At 42.0% G+C, this 22,436-nt stretch overlaps 1 protein-coding gene across 1 annotated transcript in view; it reads left to right on the top strand.

The window, feature by feature from the left end:
• The window catches only part of LOC309796242 (nuclear RNA export factor 2-like), a gene marked incomplete at its 5' end in the record, with an annotated part of 45,885 nt that overhangs the window by 1,193 nt on the left and 22,256 nt on the right, over positions 1–22,436 (top strand). The window contains one exon of the mRNA XM_082609288.1: positions 874–1,024. Coding sequence (XP_082465414.1) covers positions 874–1,024 — 151 coding nt within the window. The remainder of the gene's footprint in view (positions 1–873; positions 1,025–22,436) is intronic.

The following is a 22,436-nucleotide window of genomic DNA, read 5'->3' as shown; positions in this document are numbered from 1 at the left end:
ACTTCCTTCTTTACCTCAGAGTCCGCATTCCTTAGTGTGCAGGACAACTTTTTTTTTTTAACATCTATATTGGAGTATAATTGCTTTACATCGTTGTGTTAGTTTCTGCTGTATAACAAAGTGAATGCGGTATATGTGTATTTGTCTCCCCATATCGCCTCCCTCTTGCATCTCCCTCCCACCCTCCCTAACCCACCCCTCTAGGTGGTCACCAAGCACCGAGCTGATCTCCCTGTGCTATGCGGCTGCTTCCCACTAGCTGTCTGTTTTACATTTCGTAGTGTATATAAGTCCATGCCATTCTCTCACTTCGTCCCAGCTTACCCTTCCCTTCCCCATGTCCTCAAGTCCGTTCTCTACATCTGCGTCTTTATTCCTGTCCTGCCCCTAGGTTCTTCAGAACCATTTTTGGTTTTTAGATTCCATATACATGTGTTAGCATACAGTATTTGTTTTTCTCTTTCTGACTTACTTCACTCTGTATGAGAGACTCTAGGTCCATCCACCTCACTACAAATAACTCAATTTCATTTCTTTTTATGGCTGAGTAAATATTCCATTGTATATATGTGTCACGTCTTCTTTATCCATTCATTTGTCAGTGGCCACTTAGGTTGCTTCCATGTCCTGGCTATTGTAAATAGTGTTGCAATGAACATTGTGGTACCTGACTCTTTTTGAATTATGGTGTTCTCGGGGTATATGCCCAGTAGTGGGATTGCTGGGTCATAACCCTCTTGCACTGTTGGTGGGAATGTAAGTTGTGCAGGACAACCTTTGAGGACTGAGGAAGGTAGCGTATCTTTTGTATGAGGAAAGCCCTTCAAGGGTCAGGTGTGGAAGTTTCCACGTGGTACCTTTTCCGATACTCAGAAGCAAAGAGCGGGGAGATGGCAATGGAGAGGCAGCTCTGGTGGTCTTCAGTGTGGAGGGAGCTAATAAGGCTATAGTCCTTCATCTGGGCACCTCCCTGGCAGCCCCCAGGTCACCACTGTCTGCAGCTGAGAAGCAGGAGTGCTGTTGGGTAAGAACCTTCCCTGGGTCATGAAAGGGTGGGCCCAGGGCCTGGCACCCAGAGAGAGCCCAGGCCTTGTCTGCTTTCTTCACCTCCATTCTCTGTCTTCACTTCCTATATTCTCCACCCTCAGTTGGGTTCGTCCCCAACTCTGTGCTAATCACCACTCCTACCATTCACACTTGGCTGGGTGGTAAGGAAAATAATAATACTCATAAAACTGAAAGAATAAACCCACAATAGTAATAAAAGATAGCAACAAGTATAGCACACATATTAGATAAATTACTTGCTCGAGATAAGTCAACCAGACAGTAATGGTTCCCAGTATCAAATCCTGGTCTTCTGACCGAAAACCTCCCACCCCTAACCCCTGTTTCTATATCGAGTGTACTTCTATGTTAGGACTCAGGCCGACACAGGGGAAGAGACTCAACCCAGGTCCTGTGGTCAGTGGATGGCTCTGGAACTGGACATATGTTTGATGACTTCTGTCTAGCTGAACTGTGCCTATTCTTTGCTCTTCTGTGCTAATTCTTCTTCCTTGGGCTCAATAAGAAATTGCTTCTGGGGCTACCCTGGTGGAACACTGGTTGAGAGTCCGCCTGCTGATGCAGGGGACATGGGTTCGTGCCCCGGTCCGGAAAGATCCCACATGCCGTGGAGCGCCTGGGCCCCTGAGCCATGGCCGCTGAGCCTGCGTGTCCGGAGCCTGTGCTCCGCAACGGGAGAGGCCACAAAGGTGAGAGTCCCGCGTACCAAAAAAAAAAAAAAAAAAGACTCATAACCTCAGGGCCTCCCATTGGCCAAAGATAGAACAATTTGAACATCAAAAACATTAATGACTATCATGCACTAAAACACGTCAAATATGGAGACATCTATGACAACTCTAAAAAAAAAGCCAACAGAACCAACTCAGTGTTCACCTTTGAGAGTCCTAGGGAAACACCTAATTTCTGAAAGTGGAAATACTGCCAATGAACTGTATATACACCTTGCCTTTCCTGTGCATGTTATACCTACGCATAGTTGTTGAGGGAAGAATTCTTTTATAAAAGAATTTCCGCCGATACATGCAGAAGCAATTAAAGAATTTGTACATCATTCTTTTGCAACCTTTTATGAAACGTAGCTCTAGGCAATGATCATTAGAGGCTGCAAAAAAAAAGGGATGTGAAAAGCAGTTGGGAAATTTTATAATAGCTGTGTCACAGTATCTCTGAATTTGCCTTTCCTCACTTGTAAAATGGAAACAATTCAATCAATATTAGACAATTACTGTAAGGAGCAAAAGGTCAATCAGGCAGATGATACATATAGTACTGAATAGGGATGAATAGTCTTATTTCATACCTGACCATCCTTTAAAGGAGATTCCCTTGATACAATCCAAACCACATGATTATAAGACAATAATGTGGAAATATTAAATGGAAGGGAAATGTATAAGTTTTCATTACGTATTCACTTCAGTGTCATTCCTCTGTGCTGGAGTCATTTCTCAGATAATTTAGGAGAAAGGAAACCTGACTCCAGCATTTCCAGTGGGTGTGTGAAAGAAAACCATTGGTCCATTTCACATTATTTCATATCCTTTCCCATTCCACTTTTAATAATTATGTTAATTTCTTAAGAATAACATGAGTACTCAAACGAACTTATCTATGAAACAGAAACAGACTCACAGACAGAGAACACACTTGTGGTTGCCAAGGGGGAGAGGGGGTGGTGAAGGGACGAATTGGGAGTTTGGAATTATCCAATGTAAAGTATTATACATAGAATGGATAAACGACAAGGTCCTACTGTATAGCACAGGAAACTATATTCAATATCCTCTAATAAACCATAATGGAAAAGAAAGTCCAAAGGAATATATATGCGTAAGTGAATCACTTTGCTGTACAGCAGAAATTGACACAACATTGTAAATCAACTATACTTCAATAATAATAAAAAAAGAATAACATGTACTGTAACCCAGCAAGAATGGGCTTTGCAGAAGAACACTACAGTAAATCACTGGGGTTCAGGCACATCATAGGTTCTTGGCTAAATCGTTTCCCCCATGCTGGCCATTTTTTTGGATAAAACCTCTCAGATGTAGAGGCTAATGAGATACCATCTGGGAAAGCACTTTTGAGACCTTAGATGGGATGGAAGAAGCTATTATTTCTACGTAATTACTTTCCAATCTACACTTCAGATATTATCATACTCTGTGTTGAATGAATTCAATAGGCATAAGTCCTTGCATTACTTTGTACTTGAATGGCCATTTGTGAATAGTCTTTGGATGGTTGGAACTGAAAAGTTATATATTAGGGCAGGACCTCTGACCCAGAAAATCATAGGGACTTATCTATTGTGAATGCATGCATTTTTTCTCTCTCATGCATTTTCCACAACATTCCTGGAAGGTAGAGAATAACATATCTTTACATCATGTTGTAGCTGGAGAAACAGTAATGTACAGAGGTTACGCTACTTGGCTGGGGGTCATCCTTCTCTTAAGAGGAAAAGCAGAGACTGACACCCTGTATGTCCAAGTGCAGACTGCATGATGCTCAGCCGCACATGACACCGTATTCAAATAAGTCTTGCTTTCCTGCTGATCTGTGTCACTTCTGAAATCTATCTTCACTTCCGATGCCAGGCTGATAGTCCTGCTTGTATTTATGCAAGTTGTACTTCATTTTCCTATTCTGTGGAGACAAGTGAATGTGATTAGGTCATTAGTGTTTGAAAGTGAATTCCCAGACAACATAAGGAATACGCACAGTATAATAGAGGGACAGGCGTTATGCTGAGGATGAATAATTGAAGGAACAGGCTCCAAATGCAAGAAGGTCAAAACTTCCTGGATTCATTAATGCATATTGATAAATCAACCTGTGAAAAAGTTGTACTAAGTGAAATCCCCACCAGCAATATCAGACTTTGTAGGAGTCCCCATATGCACACCCACACTAGAAATTCTCAGTAGTTTATTGTTACACTTGAAAAACAGGAACATAGAAATTGTCTTATTGTCATCAGATTTAATTGGATAGTAAGGTTATTTAAAAGTATCCCTAGTATGCAGACTATTCTGCTAATCATCATTTGCATTAGTTATTAATACAAAAAGTTCCAGTGACCTCTGCAACCTACCAAACCATGAGTGACGGCCTTATAAGCCAGCAAGTTTTCCTAGGGCTACAGCCTGCATGAAGGCTCCAGGCTGTGTGTGTGTGTGTGTGTGTGTGTGTGTGTGTGTGTGTCCTCTGGGGGCTCCTATGGACAATGTGTAACCCTAGAAAGAGACTGAGAATATCTCTTTGTGATATATGTTGAGTTCAAGTTTAGAGAGGAGCTGGATCTGCTCGTTCTGGAGTCTTTCGAAATGGCACAAGAGTTGGACCACAGCAAGCTTCTGAGCAGACAGTAGTCTCGTTCCCCCAGATGGAAGGCAAGCCTGTCTGTGAACTCACCTGCTCAGGTCAGGGATGGATCCCTCCAGGACATAAGGTGTGGCAGTCTGCCTAAATGTGCTTCTGAACACTGAAGTTGAGGGCTCCCATCTTGCAGCTGTCAGTTGCAGAGTCCTGAGAAGCTGCATCCTCTCAGCCACCCACCACCATGGGTTCAGTCATCTGCACGAGGAGCTCCGCACTCAGGGATAAAAATCCTTAAATTCTTAGCACATCTTTGACATGTCGTGCATCCACCTATTCATCTGTTCATACGTTTAACAGACATTAAGAAGAAACTCTGCACTAGCCCTTCAGTAAGTTTTAGGCTTCTCCTGAATGGAAGGAAACAAGGAAATAAAGTGTGGGAAGGCTGGTGTGGTAAATTCAGATGTTAAATCTAAGAAGAGACAGATCCTTCTCATTAAGATTTCAAGCTGCTCAAGTATCTTATAAATGGTGATTATAGAACATCATTTAATGCTCTGGACCTCTGTCCACATCTCTGGTTACTGACCTCTTTACATATATATTCTACACTCTGCAACCAAAGATCTACAATGAACTCTTGATACTCAATTCACATCCCCTGACCTCCCCTCCAACTCAGTCTTCATCTCTCATCTAATGGGGACGTCCCTCCACTCCTCCACTGAAATTGATCTTGCCAAAGTCAACAACCACACATTTGTCACATTTATACATCATGAGTGTTGAAATGCATGGTCAAATGGAGGTTTCCCTAGCCAGGATACAATTAAGTTGCTTGTCTACAGACAAGGATTACATTGCAAACTGATACTGTCAGTTACCTGAAATCTAGAATTGTAAAACACCTTCCATGGAGACCAAGTCAGATAATGGGGAAGTGTGTGCTATAGACAGTAGGCTTTCAAATGAAGTTGAAAATGTCCCCCACATGTCTCATACTTTTGCATCATTGAAAGGGATTTTACAAATAGGTCTACAGCAGGATAACCATGTTTATTAGGGTCGTCTCACTAGAGACTGTCTCACCTGTCTCTCTTTTTTTTTTCTCAAGGTATTTCCAATTATGGAATGAAATCATCTGAAATTGTAATGTTGTCTCACGTGTTGAGGCACCGTATGGCCCAGCAGTTCCACTTCTAGTTACATACTGAAGAGAAATAAAAACACATCTACATAAAAACTCGGGGAAAAATATTCATAGTACCATTACTCATAACAGCCAAAAAGTGGAAACAACTCAAATGCCTATCAGTTGATAAATGCACAAGTAAAATTTGGCATAGCCATACAACAAACTATTATTCAGCCATGAAATGAATGAAGCACTGATACATGTACAACATATATGATCCTTGATACCATTATGCTAAGTGAACAGAGTCAAACATAAAAGACCAAATACTATATGATTCAATTTATAGGGAATGTTCAAAATAGGCAAATCCATAGAGACAGATATCAAATCAGTGCTTGCCTGGTACTAAGTATGGGTACGGGGCTTCAGTGTTTTCAAGCATTATGGAAGTTTTGGGAACTACAGAAATGCCTAAAATTCAGTTATGGTGATGGTTGCGTGCATTTACTAAAAATCATCACCCTGTACCCTTAAAATGTGTGAACGTTATTGCCTGTAAATTTTACCCAAAGAAAGCTGTTTAAAATAAAAGAAATTAAAAATAAAAATAAAATATGATGTTGGTCTGGTCTTCTTTTGTACCACCATACCAAGCAAATTACATTCAGGATGGACGTAGTAAAGGATGGTGATAGGAGTTGGTTATAAGGATTGCCATCCTGATAATTCCCTACCTTCATTCCTGAGCCTGGATTTAGGAAGGGAGAACGAATGAGAAGCAAGGCCATGAAGGGGCTGAATGAAACAGAAGGAAATGTGGTTGTCAGTGCGCACACACACACACATGCACCCATACACTGACACACTCACACCATATATATTCATGCATCGACCAGGCTGCGTTTTGAATCCTAGGACTCTCACCAGAGAGTGCAATGTGTGTGCAAAGAGGACACATTCAGCTCATGTGCAAATAGCCACATGAATCCTGAGCTGTACCCTTCAGCACAGTTAAATGCCATCCACACAGCCTTGACAATTTGGAATATAAGGAACACTGAATTCCAAATGACACGAGGTTGTGAGACTCCATTATGTCACATCCATAGGATGGAATTCTAGTCAGGCAGCAAAAACGAGTTATAGTGACAACAAGAAGAGAGGATTTGTGGCCTATCAGATTAGCAGTGATTCACATTATTTCTAAAGTGTGCAGAAACAGGAATTTTCATATAGTATTGTTAGAAATATAAAATAGTAAGAGTTCAAATAAAATAGGTTTTTCATTGTTTTGAAAGAACACTTCAGGAACTTATAAAAATGCTTACTAAGATATCTGCATGTATATGAACAAGAATGTTAAGCACACTATAGTTTGTAATAGAAGACGTGGTAAAGGAACTATATTTACATCACTAGTACTGGAAAAGTGAATTCTGGAGCATCCATATGATGCAACAAGAGGTCAATATAAAAAAAATAAGTGAAATTTTATTGCCAAGTAACTGAAAATATTATCACAGAAGTTCATTTACATGGAAATATGGTCACAATAAGTGCCAAGGTGGGTTACAATGATCATAAATGACAGGGATTCAGATTTGCTTATATAGGTGTATACCCCTTTATCCAGAGGTCCTTACAAAAACTCTGTTAAAACATAAAAAATAAAAATGGTCTTTCTGTGGAAATCACATAGAGCTTTCCATTCAGCATAGAAAGAAGCTGCACTTTCTGTCTAGATACCTCAGTATCCCTGTAGCCGGAGTGTGCCCCTTTTCCACGCAGACTTCCAGAAAGCTCTCTGGATTTAGGCCTTTCCCTCCCACCTTCTGGCTCAGCGATGTTCATGCTTCAGTTCAGTCCACTGTCACGAGTTGGCACCTTCGTACCTCGCTGGTCAAACTTCTCCACAAAGACGTTCATTCAAAGAGCAAAAAAATACCATCCTCTTCCTCAAAACCCATCCCATGAACCTATGTATAGAATGCTTCTAATTTTGTCTGAAAAACCTGTTAGGTGTAAAAGCAGAGGGTAAAAACATACACTCCGGGTCTTGAATACGAAGACGAAATAGCAGGTGGCAGTAGCGTGTTGGCAATGGTCCGCTGTTGAAGGGCTTTGCAGGACTGGTGGGAGGTGGAAGAGAGAATGGGGCTCCAGAGCGGGGTCTTGGCGGCTGTGTCGTGTCATGGACACGGTATGACAGACACGGAGTGGGAAAAGTTCTGGACAGACTCTACGGGGTGGGTGGGGCTGGAGGGTGAACACCCTACTCTCTGGGAGGGACACCCCGTCTGCAGTGTGGACACTTCAAACTACACTTAGGAGGGAAGGAGATACCTCAATGAACTCGATGTTCTTTTCGGGTCAACAGCAGATGGGACGGCTCTAGTAATACATATAAATTTCACAAACATAATTAGTGTCTTAGTAAACAAAACATTCCAAGATCTTCTTATTCTTGGCGTCATGAGCTCATTTTCTTTGTAAAAGAAAAATGGAGGTGGAAGCCACCTGCTGGCCAGATCCAGGATTGATGCTCTGAGGCTCTGACCAGGGAGCTTGGCAAAGGAGAGTGAGGACGAAGTTTGGGCTCTGGGTTAATGGTTTTAGCCAGTGTTTTCCGGAATTGTTCACTTGCTGGTGGCAATTTCTCTGTATCTACCATTTTTCTGCCATATCTAAATCTGAGATAGGAATCAAGCTCTGGTCTGATATGAAGATAAAGATTGTGAAGTGGAGTGTACAAGCCATAGGACATATAGAAACACACACACACACATACACACACTGTCAATTCAACTTTAAAATCTACTTTGTTCTTCTATAAAATTGAATGTAATGAATGTTTATAACGTGAAGAATGTATGTGCACACATATGTGCACTCTCATCTTCATCGTCAAGAGGGGTTTTTGGGTGAGCACCCATGGGGCCACAATATCAGGGGAGTGTAAGAGGCTCACTTCTCAAGCCTTGGAAGCCCATTTTCTCAAAGAGAGGCTGCTCTGTGTCCTCTTCTTAGGGCAAGGGATGTAACTTCATTTGAATCCTGCCACTTATCTGAAGAGGTGCTGTCAGTTCTATGAGCCTCAGCTTTGTTGTCTGTGAAATGGGACTCAGGATCCTTTTGTCACACAGCCATCCCAAGGAGAAACTGAGAAAACCTGCCCAAAGTATATGGCATATTGTGGGACTTCAAGGGCTCTTTAAAAGTCAAGACTCAGTAGCAGGGCCTGGCTCAGCCTTAAGGCTAAGGCAGGCACTGTGGAAATGCGTTTTTCATTCTTTCTCCTAATGAGAATATACATATCTTTATGAAGGAAGCAAATCTCTCTCTGGTATGCCTTGAGTTCAAAGTTTTAAAGACAGATTTTGCCGTTCTACATGCACTCATTTGTGTGTTAGAACGCCTGTGCATAATACTCATACATATAATTCCATGCACTTTTACCAGCTATGCAGGTGTTCTAACTATCACCACAAACAAGATCAAAAACTGTTTCATCACCACACGTTTCCCTCATGTTAGCCTTTATAGCCACACCCACCTTCTTCCTGATCCCACATCCCTAAACTCTGTCAAACACTATTATAATTTCCTAAAGGTCATAGAAATGGAATCCTATAGTACATTACCTGTAGGAATGGATTTCTTTCACTCAGCATAACTCTCCTGAGATCCATCCAAGTTGTAAAGTGTGTCTATCATCTGTTCCTTTTTATTGCTGAATAGGATTCCATGTTGTGAATGTACCACACTTTGTTTAGCCATTCCCCCATTGAAAGACATCTGGGCTATTTCCACTTTTTAAGTATTGTGAATAAAACTGTGATGAACTTCATGTAAAGGTTTTTGTGTAAACATAAATTTTCATTGCTCTGGGCAAATTGCCCAGAGTGCAACTGCTGTATCGTATGGTAATTGCATGTATCGTTTGCAAAAACCTGCCCAATTGTTTTCCAGATGGCCTGTACCATTTTGCATTCCCTTTGGCAATGTATGAGTGACTCAGTTTATCCAGTGTTGCCTGCATTTGGTTTTGTCACTGTTTTTTTCAGCCATTTGGATAGGTGGGTTTAACATTTCTTTGTACTTTTAATTTGCATTTGCATGAGGGCTAAAGATGTTGAATAGCTTTTCCTAAGCCTATTTGCCCTCTGTTCATGTCTTTCATCGATTTTATAATTGGATTAAGAGGCAAGAAGTTACCTCTAGAGAGCTGCCCTGGCTCTGGCTAACAGGCAGAGTAAGAGAATGTGAGGCCCCTCTAGACTCACTTTTCTTGACAGGGAGGGCAGAAGTGGGGCTGAAGCTATTAAATGTTCCTCAAATTAGGACTGAACTTGGATATGGAACAGAATTAAGAGGTGGGGGCATCTCTGGGTCCATCTGTGGAGATCTGGATAGGTCAGAAAAAGAAGGGGGATATGGGGGAGAGGAAGAACAGTGGAAGGAGGGAGATACAGGGGGATGCCTTCTAAATGATGCTGGATTCATCACTCTCAGCCTGCTCAATGGAGTGCACAAAACTCTTCTGCTAGACATGTGGTTTTCAACTCTGGATATCCATTAGGATCCCCTCTAATGCGCAGATTCAACCAACTGAATCAGAGCCTCTAGGGATAAGCCCAGTCATCAGGATCTTCAAGGTTCACCTCAGTTGATTCTAATCAGATGTCAAAATTGAAAACCTTATCTGATGGTGTATTAGTTTGCTATGGCTGCCATAACAAGATACCACAGGCTGAGTAGCTTAAACAACACAAATTTATTTCTCACATTTTAAAGGTTGGAAGTCCAAGGTCCAGGTGTCTACAGGTTTGGTTTCTTCTGAGGCCTCTCTCCTTGGCTTGCAAATGGCCTCCTTCTTAGTCCTTCTTCACATGGTTGTCCCTCTGTGCATACACACCCTGGTATCTCTTTATGTGTCCTAAACTCCTCTTATAAGGAAACCAATCATATAGGATTAGTGTCTACCCTAATGGCCTCATTTTAATTTAATCACCTCTTTAAAGACCCTATCTTCAAACACAGCCACATTCTGAGGTACTGGTGGTTAAAGCTTCAACGTATGAATTTGAGTAGGACACAGTTCAGTCCACAACAGATGGTATGAGAAATACCTTGGTCTGAGAAATTCATCTCCCTTTTAGCTACCTTCCTGGAACTACTATACAACACTTCTGCCATCACCTCATTAGGTAGGAGTTGGTCATATGACCATTCTTGCCTGCAAAGCAGGTTATAAATATGTTCTTTTACTGGAAACATTACTGTACCAAATAAATGTGGGATTCTTTTATTAAGAAAGAAGGAGAATTGGTATAGAACATATGCTACACTTTCATACCCAAGGCAGCTAGAAGCACTACCTCAATTATCATGTCCTTTCTACCCAGTTTTCCAACCACAGTTTTCATGGGTTCAAACAAAACTGCTGCTTCAGAGACACCTGAGCTCACTCTCCCATCCACCCAAATCCCATGTTCCAGACTATGCCTGAGTCCTCACAACTTAGCGTGCTTAATCTACGTCATTCACTCACTCATTCATTCATTCAACTAATATTTATTGGTTACCAATGATATGTGAAGCACTGTAATAGGCACTGAAGATAAATCAGAGAACCTGACAGACAGGGTCATGGTTCTCATGGAGCTCACGTTCTACAGGGGTTCATTCACTCAAGATTTAAAAGCCATTAAGAAAATAATATGGGAAAATGTGACAGAGAATGACTAGGGTGGGGAAGGCAAGGAAGGATTTTCTGAAGGCGTAACTTAGATTTAATATTCAAATAACAAGAAGTACACAGTCAGCAGTGGGAAGATATCGGAGCTGAGCCCTCGAGGCAGAGGGAAGGGCAAGACGAAAGGCCCTAAGATATGGGCAAGCTTGGCAGTTTTAGGGAACAGCTTGTATGCCAGTGTGTATTGGGAGGACAACGTTAGAAAATGAGGTGAGAATGGTAGGAGGGGCCCAATAACAGAAGGTCCTGTGGGCCATGGTAAGGACTCTGGCTTTTGATCTTATTATGATGGGTGCTTTCTGAAAGGAAGGGAAATTATTATTATAATCTACTTTATTAAAGCTCATTCTAAATGTTCCTTGGAGGACAGACTGAACTAGAGCAACTGTAAGATCAAGAGACAAGATTAGGAGGCTACGACACACATGAGAGTGAGAGGTTACAGTCACGTAGACCACAGTCGTAGCAATGGAAGGGGTGAGATGGGGTTTGAAATGACATGTATCTTGGAAGTACTGAACTTGTTGATGAAGTCCACGTTTGTGGTAAGGGATAGAGATGAAGTAAGTGTGTCTCTTGGAATGTGGATTTTGGCAGCTGGGTTAGGGTGGTTTTCTTCGATGGGGAAATGAACGGAGGACCAGGTTCAGTGCAATGCCAGGAAACTGACAGTGCTGTTTTGACCATGTCGTTTGCGGAGCCTATGAAAAATCTGGGTGGGGAGCATGTGGGTGGATGTATAAGTCAGGAGATCCTGAGAATATTCTTGGCTGTGGCAAAAACAAAAAAAAACAAAAAAAACCCAAAATAAAACAAAAGAACAAGCATGCAAGAAAACAAACGAAAAACCCAACTGTACAGTTCAATCTGAAAATACAGGTTGATTCCACATATGAGCATGATGCAGGTCTAGATTCTGGAAGGGATACAACGACATATTAAAAACCTACTTCTCTGAGTTATAATTTACATTCAACAGAATGCATCCATCTTTTTTTTTTTTTTTTCGCTGTTCTGCACGGCTTGCAGGATCCTATTTCCCCAACCGGGGATCGAACATGGGCCCCTTGCAGTGAGAGCACCGAGTCCTAACCACTGGACTTAGCTATAAGGCTAAGGCTCTGGCCTGCCAGGGGCTACTAACTGTCAGAGAAGGAACATGTATGTCTGGAATATAACTATCATTCACCCACCTATTCATTCATTCATGCCCCTAGCGCATGTCAAGCTCTGTGCTAAGAAGGGAAGATAGGACCATGAAAAAATTCAGACAATGTCTCTGTCTTCCTGAAGTTTAGGAGTCGAAATAGAGAACTGCAAGTGGCTCTGGTTGCTAAATAGTAAGGGAGGTATTTGGTGAGATAATTGGGCCCCCAAAAGGTCTAACCCCAGTGCACAGACGCAACTCTTCCCCTTCTGCATGTCTCATAGACAATGCTGTGGCATGACCTAGAATATAGAGCTGTTAGAATAGAATGAGCCTGAACATGCTGTGCATAAATGGCTGAGGAAACAGCTTTCCAAACCTTCCACCCAGCAAACAGCCCTGATGATGTGCAGAAGTAGATCTCAATTTCATTTAATTCTCACAGTTGGAGTTGTATGACTAATTATTTTGTCTCTGTGGCTAATTAATAAGCTGAGGTTAAGAAGGGTCAAGTATCTTGGAAGAAAACAGCAGATCTACTGATAATAGGAAAGTGTTAGATTTTAAGCTGTGAGCTCTTAACTAGTGTGGATGACTAGTTCCCATCCTTTAGGTCCAGGCTGAGGTAGTAGCAATGCAAGTTTCCCAGTCAAAGGCCTGGGATTCAGTGGCCATTAGAGAATTTTAGGAACTGGAGAAGCTACAGGAAAATGAAAGCCTAACATGCCATCCTCCTGCCTGCTCCGCATCATTGCTCCTGCCTCTGCTCTCTTGTTTTCTATGATAACATCATCTTAACATTAGGTTTTGTTATTGACTGAAGTGTGTTCTTCCAAAATTCATATCCTGAAGCCCTAATTACCAGTGCCTCAGAACGTGACTGGATTTGGAGATAGGGCCTTTAAAAGGGGATTAAGTTAATTTAAGGCTGTTAGGGGATACATTAATCCCATGTGACTGGTGTGCTTATAAGAAGAGGAGTTTAGGACACACAGAGAGACAGCAGAAGTGTGTATACACAGAGGGACAACCACGTGAAAAAGTAGCAAGAAGATGTCCATCTTCAAGCCAAGGAGAGAGGCCTTAGAAGAAATCACCCTGCTCACACCTTGATCTTGTACTTCCAGCCTCCAGAACTGTGAGAAACAAATTTCTGTTGTTAAGCCACTTATCTGTGGTATTTTTGTGTGGCAGTCTGAACAGTCTAATACAGGCATTATGAACGTGTTTCAGTAGGTTATGAAGCAGGTAAAGTAGACTGTCAGAAAGGATGAAAATAAAGTGATGGTAAAAAATACCAATGATCAGTAAAACTGAAAGAGACATGGTTAATTTGTATTACTATCAGGCAAAATAGACATCAAGCAATTGCAACAAAGAAGGCTGCTATCAAACCATAAAAGAAAATGTATTAAGATTATAAATTCTGAACTTACATTCACCTAATAACATATCTTCAAAACAGATATAGCAGTAAGTAACAAAGTTACAAGTAACAGAAAGTAAAATCCACTTTTGTGTATACCATAAGGAAATATACTTGCTTATATAACTGAGAGCCCAGAGGTAGAGGAGACTTTAGGTTAGTTGATCCAGTGGCTCAAAGATATAAAGACTCAGGCCCAATCTTGAACCAATGACTGTGGCTAGGGACATAGGATTATTGCGTGAGATCTAGAGTAACTCTGGTCTCACCCTTGGAACTAGCAGTCAAATTCCCCCCAAACATGTGACTGTATGAGGGAGGAAATGCACTAATGAAAATCTGAGACCAGTTAGGAAGATGAGGAATGTATATTGCATAGGTAAACAAAAATGTCACCTTCAGGCACCATTTGAAAGCACAATTATCAATATAAGCATAATACCCACAGTACTCAAGCTCAAATGGTTTTCAACTACTATGTCTTTCCAGGTAACAAATACTTCTACTCAGGAAATACCTACATTGAATTAGTGAATGGGTAGTTACAAAGCACTAGAGCTCTCATCCCTGCAGTAAGTTTAGGAAGAACCACAAAGGCATCCATGGTAGCGTAATTAAATCTTATTTTCTTTCTCAAATTTTTGGCAAAGCTTTTTCTTTACTACCGTAACTTGATATTATTGTGTCGTGATAGTTTGACTAGAAGGGAATGGATTCTTTATAGTTACAATTTTATCAAGTATTACCATTCTGTAAACATACAGCACAGAGTTCATAAAGATATGAAAGATGAGAAGCAAGAAAATTGTCAACATTTATGATCAGCAACAATTTTCTTTAAAGATCACCATTAAATTTCAATATGGAATATCTTTAAATGCTTCAAACTGGGCTTCCCTGGTGGCACAGTGGTTGAGATTCCACCTGCCAGTGCAGGGGCACGGGATCGTGCTCCAGTCCAGGAAGATCCCACATGTTGCGGAGCGGCTGGGTCCGTCAGTCATGGCCGCTGAGCCTGCGCGTCCGAAGTCTGTGTTCCACAACGGGAGAGGCCACAACAGTGAGAGGTACATGTACAGCAAAAAAAAAAAAAAAAAAAAAAAAAGCTTCAAGCTTTTAGAAGAAATTCACTCTTATAAAAATGTAATAACATTAAAGAACATCTTCTGTTAGTGTACATATTTGTAAATATGTAAAAAGGAATATTCCTCTGGGAACACTAGCCCAAGAACCACCACAGCCCTGCCTCCTGGAATACCAGGAGCCAGGCCATACACCAACAGCCTGGCACCAGCTCTGGGACACATTGGGCCCCTCAAACAGCTGCTCCTGGATCTGGCCCCACTCACCAGTGGGATGAAGCCAGCCTTGGGACACCCCAGACCCCATACCCAGCTATGTCAGGAACTGGCCCTACACACCAACAAACTGATACTAGCTTCAGGACTCCGAGGCCCAGCAGTCAGAGACCCAGGAACCTGGCTGTTCCCACCAGCGAGGCAACACTAGCTCCAGGACTCTCTGGGCCGCAGCCCCAACCACCAGCAGGCCAACAACAGTTCCACGACACCTTGGTCCCCACAGCCAGCTGCCCTGGGATCCAGCCCCACTCAACAGTGGGCCAACACCAGCTTTTGGACACCCCCAAACCCGGCAGCCAGCCATGTGGAACTGGCCCTGCCCACCAGCAGGCTGACACTACATACAGGACCTCTAGCCCCACCACCACACACTGCAGAGCCTAGAACCACCCACCAGTGGGCCAGCGCTAATCCCGGGACTTCATGAGGCACTGCAGCCAGTAGCCTCATGAAACAGCCTCACTCGCCAGTGGTCACCAGCCTCTGCACAAGGCAGGGCCTGGCAACCCACTGGAACAGGGGCCAGCCACACCTACCACACCATGCACAGTAGTGTACTAGTCACAGCAGAAGGACACACACAGCCCTAACAGGGGGCACCCTTAGAGCATATAGTTCTGGTGACCAAAGGGGAGAGCTCGGCTGGGACACACAGGGCGTCTCCTACAAAAAGCCACTTCTCTACGGTTGGGAAATATAGCCAACCTACCAGATACAGAGAAATAAAATAGAAAATTGGACAAAATGAGGCAACAGAGGAATCTATTCCAAACAAAGGAACACAATAAAACCCCAGAAGAAGAACCAAGTGAAGTGCAGATAGGAGATCTACCTGATAAAGAGTTCAGGGTAATGATCATAAAGATGTTCAAAGAACTCAGGAGAAGATTGGATGAACAGAGTGAGAAGTTTTTAACAAAGATTTCGAAAATATGAAGAAGAACCACACAGAGAAGAATACAATAACTGAAATGAAAAATACACTAAACGGAATCAACAGTAAATGAAATGATGCAGAGGAATGGACGAGCAAGCTGGAAGATGGAGTAGTAGAAATAACTGAAGCAGAATAGAAAAAAGAAAAAAGAGAAAAAGAAATAGGGCAGTTTAAGAGACTTCTGGGACAACAGCAAGTGTACTAACATTTGCATTATAGGGGTCTGAGAAGGAGAAGAGAAAGAGAAAGAGAAAGGGGCAGAGAACATATTTGAAGACACGATAGCTGAAAACATCCCTAACCTGGGAAAGGAAAGAGATATCCAGGTTTAGTAAGCACAGAGAGTCCCAAACAGGGTCAAGCCAAAGGAGACCACACCAAGACACACTGGAGTTAGAATGGCAAAAATTAAAGATAAAGAGAGAATATTAAAAGCAGCAAGGGAAAAACAACAAAAAAGCCTTATGGGAGGGGAACTCCCATAAGGCTATCAGAGCAACTGGAATGAATCCAACTGGATCACGGTGTATGATCCTTTTTAATGTAGTGTTGGATTCGGTTTGCTAATATGTGGTTGAGGATTTTTGCATCTATATTCTTCACAGATATTGGCCTGTAATTATCTTTTTTTTTTTTTTTTTTTTTTTTTGCTGTACGCGGGCCTCTCACTGCTGTGGCCTCTCCCGTTGCGGAGCACAGGCTCCGGACACACAGGCTCCGCGGCCATGGCTCGCGGGCCCAGCCGCTCCGCGGCATGTGGGATCCTCCGGGATCGGGGCACGAACCCGTGTCCCCTGCATCGGCAGGCGGACTCTCAACCACTGCGCCACCAGGGAAGCCCTAATCATCTTTTTTGATAGTGTCTTTGTCTGCTTTTGGTAGCAAGGTGATGGTGGCTTCATAGAATGAATTTGGGACTGTTCCCTCCTCTTCAACCTTTTGGGAGAGTTTGAGAAGTATAGGTATAAGTTCTATGTATGTTTGGTACAATTCACTGGTGAAGCTGTCTGGTACTGGACTTTTGTTTGCAGGGAGTTTTTGTTTTGTTTTAATTACAGATTCTATTTCACTTCTAGTGATGGGTCTGTTCAAATTATCTGTTTCTTCTTGACTCAAATTTGGCAGGCTGTATATTTCTAGAAACTTGTCCATTTCTTCTTGGTTGTCTAATTTTCTGGCATATAACTGTTCATAATATTCTCTTATGTGTTTTGGTTTTTGTGAGTTTATTTTTTTTTTTGTATTTTTCTGGTATTAGTTGTTGCTTCTGTTTCATTTCTTATTTTGTTTATTTGGGCCCTTTCTCTTTTTTTCTTGGTGAGCCTGGCTAGAAGTTTGTCGATTTTGTGTGTCTTTTCAAAAATCTAGCCCTTGGTTTTATTGATCTTTTCTATTTTTACCTCTATTTTAATTATTTCCCTCTGATCTTTCCCAAAGAACTGACTTTGGGAATTTTTTCGTTCTTCTTTTTCGAATTCTTTTTCTCTTTTTGTTTATTTGAGATTTTTCTTGTTCCTTGAGGAAGGCCTGAATCACTTTGTACTTCCCTCTGAGAATTGCTTTTGCTGCATCACATAGATTTTGGAAGGTTGTGTTTTCATTGTCATTTGTCTTGAAGTATTTCCTGATTTCTTCTTTGATTTCATCACTGACCCACTGGTTTTTTGGTAGCATGTTGTTCAGTCTCCATGTATTCGTTCTTTTCCCATTTTTCTTTCTGTGGTTGATTTCTAGTTTCATAACATTGTGGTAATAAAAGATGCTTGAAGTCATTTCTATCCTCTTAAATGTGTTGAGGTTTGTTTTCTGTCCTAGTATGTGGCCTCTCCTAGAGAACGTGCCTTGCACGCTTGAAAAGAATGTGTATTCTGTTTATTTGGGGATATAGTGTCCTGTAGGTAAAAATTAAGTCCAAGTGGTCTATTGTGTCATTTAGGGCCTCTGTTGCCGTACTGATTTTCTGTCTGGAAGATGTGTCCATTGATGTCAGTGAGGTGTTAAAGTCTCCTAGTATTAGAGTATTCCTGTTAATTTCTCCCTTTATGTCTGTAAGTATTTGTTTTACATATTTAGGTGCTCCTCTATTGGGTGTATATATGCTAACGAGTGTAATATCCTCTTCTTTACTGATCCCTTTATAGTTACATAATGTCCTTCTTTGTCTTTATGGACTTTAAGTCTATTTTGTCTGATATGTGTATTGCTCACCTCGCTTTCTTGTTGTTTCGATTTGCATGAAACAGCTTTCCATCTCCTCACTTTCAATCTGTCTGTGTCTTGTGCCCTGAAGTGAGTCTCTTATAGGCAGCATATTGTAGGTTCTTTTTTTTTTAATCCATTCAGCCACTGTCTTTTGATGGGAGCATTTAGTCCACTGATATTTAAAGTAATTATTGATAAGTATGAACTTACTGCCATTTTAAACCCTGTTTTCCAATTGACTTTGTAGTTCTCTATATCTTTCACTTTTGCCATTTTAATTATGCTACGTCTTGTTGTCACTCTATTTGGGTTCTTCTTGTGTGGGACCCTCTGTGCTTCCTGTACCTGGATATCGGTTTTCTTCTTTAGGTTTGGGAAGTTTTCAGCCATAATTTCTTCAAATACATTTTCTATCCCCTTTTCTCTCTCCTCTTCTTCTGGTACCCCTATTATGCATATGACTGTGCCCATTATGCATATGATTATGCATATTACGCATGCTTTATATTATCCTATAGATCTCATATGTTTTCTTCACTTTAAAAAATTTGTCTTTCTGTCTGCTGTTCTCATTTGGTGATTTCCATTATTCTATCTTCCAGATCACTTATTTATTCTTCTGCTTTGGTTAGTCTGCTATTTATTGCTTTTAGTTTGTTTTTTATCTCAGCAATTGAATTGTCTAGTTTGATTGATTTCTCTTTATAGTTTCTATTTCCTTGTTGCAGTGATCTGCATTTCTATCAATCATCTTCCTTAATTTCTTTAGCCTTTTCCTTACCTCCTTTCTGAATCTGGGGTCTAGTAGACTGGTGAGGTCTCCTTCATTATTTGTTCCTTCAGGGGATTTCTCTTGTTCTTTTTATTGGGAATAGTATCTCTGTTTTTCATTCTACTTAACTTTCTTCGTCTCTGAATTTAGGACAGACATGAATCTACTGTGTTCTTGAAGGGGTGTTTTTAGGTTGGAGGATCCCTCTGTAGATGGTATGAGTCCAATATTTTTGGTGCAAGGGCTGGTTTTGGTGTGGGTGCTTGCCACGTATTTCCTTAAAGTGTGCTGGCCCTTGTTCCCTTGATAGGGTGTGTGCTTGAAGTTGTGTTGACCAGAGCCTGCACTGGTTCTTGGCTGGGGCCTCCTCTTTGCATTATGGCTGTCACAGCCCTGTTGGGGCTGGGGTCTGATTCCCAGCTGTTGGAGCAGAAGCCCTGAGGGTCAGGTTCAGTCAAGTTCCACTGCCCCTGAGCCCATGCCCTGATGCAAAGGAGGTGACCACTGAAGCTAATGAGGCCCGTGTGGTCACTGCAAACCTATGTGCCTCCAGTGCAGGCATCCACGGTTCTGCCCAGAAGCAGCCCAAGGTTACATCTCTTTCTCTGTTGTGTTCACCCCAGACCTAGTGCTGGGATGTGGTGTGGAGTAGGCTGGTGCTGGGGGCTGGAGCCCTGTGGCTGCAGGAATTGAGATGGTTGTGCCACTGCCTGGAACCTGGGTTGCCTCTGTGTCAGACCTCTCCCAGGACCTGTCAGCTCCACATCTGGCTCCTAGCTATGGTGTAGAGTGAGCGGGGCCAGTGTGCTCCCACCGTGAAATGAACAACTGCATACCCTTGCCCTGTGCCCATCCAACCGAGATGCAGTGCCCAGCTGCTCTGCCTTTCCATGGCGCCATCTGGCGCACGTGCTGGCAAAGTCCACCATGGCCAGACCTGCCCCCACTGTGTGCACACTGATAATGGGCACTGTGGCAGGACCTGCCCCCACTATGTGCAGGCTGACAATGGGCTCCTTGGTTTGGCCCAGACCATACCCCAGTCCCTGCGGTCTGTCTCCACACATCTAGATCAAGTCCTCTCCGTGGACCTGTCTACCTAAGATTCAATGCTCAGCTGCTGTGTGCATCTGTGGCCCCACCACCTTGTGTGTGCTTTGGATTGGGAAGTGCAGCAAGGCAGCAGCCACCAGTGGCAGTCTCTCTCTGCCCTGATTGTTAGCAAGCCAGCATGCATGCACTCCTTGTGAGCAGAATTTAGGCTTTTCCAGCCCCTCCATCTATCCCAGCGACTTTTCCAGCAGGCAAGGGGGCTCCCCGGGGCAAGTGTCTGCCTGTGTGTACCTTTTCTCCTTTACAGATCTCTCCCAGCGGTGCCAGGCCGGCCTCATGCCTTTAAAATTTTTTCTGTCCTTCCTGGATATGTAGAGATATTCCTTGCAGCTTTGGTTGTGTAGGAGATCTTCTGCCAGTTTCCAGTTGGTTTTCTGTGAGAACTGCCTCACATGTAGGGGTATTTTTAATGTGTTTGTGGGGACAGGTGAGCTCCACATACTTCTACTGCACCATCTTGATACTCCTCCCTATTTGGGAGACTTTGAATTGCATCAGCGTGTCCCATATAAAAACAGATACACTAGACTAAAGTAGAATTTCAGAATCCAGTGATAGTTACCTATCGCAAGTGTCTGTCAGTTTTTAGAGAGCACAGGATATGCCAGGTTTTTCCAGATTTTGTGGGGGAAAAAAGGTAGAGCATCATGTACATTTTAGATGATCTTTGGACCCAAACAGGCTACATGAATTAGATAATTAAAACATCATCTGGTGATGTGATAAAAATGCAGAGTTCATTGATATGACTTAGTCCTCAAAGCCTGCTTCTATCCTAAAGAAAGCTGGCAAATGTCACTCATTTACATCATATGGGAACATATCAACCAGCAGTAGATGGCAGTGTGATATCGTAACAAGAAAACAATGTGGCTGTTTACATAAAAACCCATCTCACAATACTTTCAAAGACTATAGTTAGAATTATTTGGGGGTTGTGGCAAAAAAATAGTTACAATGAGTGGATAACAAGAGCCAAGCTAGGACCACTTCAATTCTCCCTGTCTAATAATTTTTAAAGCCTTGAAACACACTTATTTAATTTTTAAATGGTCTTCACCCGGAAGGGATTTTCAAACTGTACCAGAGAATCATACCATCACAAATGACATAGTTTATGAGCAAAAACCGTGAAAGGAATCCCTGCCTTCTCGACCCTTTCCATCCTTTGGCCTCAAAAGAAGTTTTCACTGTGGATGTAATTTTTTGTTTCCTCGCTGTGGTAGTCCCCAAGAATGAGCTCATCACCTAGAGCTGTTAAAATTTACACAGTGCTGGGGGAAGGAAGCACACTGAGTACTCTGACAAGGAGCACTATCTACAATTGTTTCTCTTCTTTCCCATTGCTTGACACTGACAGTAAAGTCACTTCTAGTTAATTAACGAGCTTCTTAAAGGAACAAAGAGAAACATGTTTCGATTACCATTTCTATAAAGGTACAGCAATATCTGATAAGTTCTCTTGGATAATGGTACCAGATTAAGTCAATTTTCCTTTCTGAAAGTAAATTCACATAGGACCTCTACTTGAGTTGTACATATTTGTGTTTGAACCAAAAGCATTTGAGTATTTGTGTTTAATTTAGCAGCATCACAAATGTCTGCTATTCTCCTTTCCCATTTCTCTGTGTTAAACAAAGCCACTAGCACTGACCTCCAAAACGTCCACCCCAAAACAGAAATATAAAAGAAGTAAAAGTTGTTCCCAGTAAACCTTGCCAAACAACATTCAAGAAGAATAGCTTATCAGCCTGCCTCACCTAAACAGACACAGCACCTGATACGTGCAGTGCCTAAACTGCCTAGCTCACATAAGCTGTGTTCATACAGGTGTTTATCCATAGCCTTAGCGTCCCTTCCCCAATGTATGTAAGAAAGAGCTGACAGGCACCCACTGGTGTAACTAAATATATTTTTTTAATCCTAAAATAGCTCCTGGTAATCATCGCAGGGCAAGAATAAATGATACGACCATTAGTTCTGACAGGAGAATATCTAACCTTTTGCAAGAAAATTATAATTAGAACTCCAGGGTTTGCCTTTTGGTGAAAGAAGTTGACCTCAATCACCATTAGTGGATTTGTCCATTACAGAAGCTTCAGTTGGGACAGACATCAGGTCTTGATGGCGGGTTCCATCCAGTGATTGTATACAGATGCTTCCTAATTCCATCTTGAGGTTTCATAA

The sequence above is a fragment of the Mesoplodon mirus genome (assembly GCF_964341445.2).
Source record: "Mesoplodon mirus genome assembly, chromosome: X".
In the NCBI taxonomy this organism is placed as follows: Eukaryota; Metazoa; Chordata; class Mammalia; order Artiodactyla; family Ziphiidae; genus Mesoplodon; species Mesoplodon mirus.
This window is presented reverse-complemented; position numbering and strand designations above follow the sequence as displayed.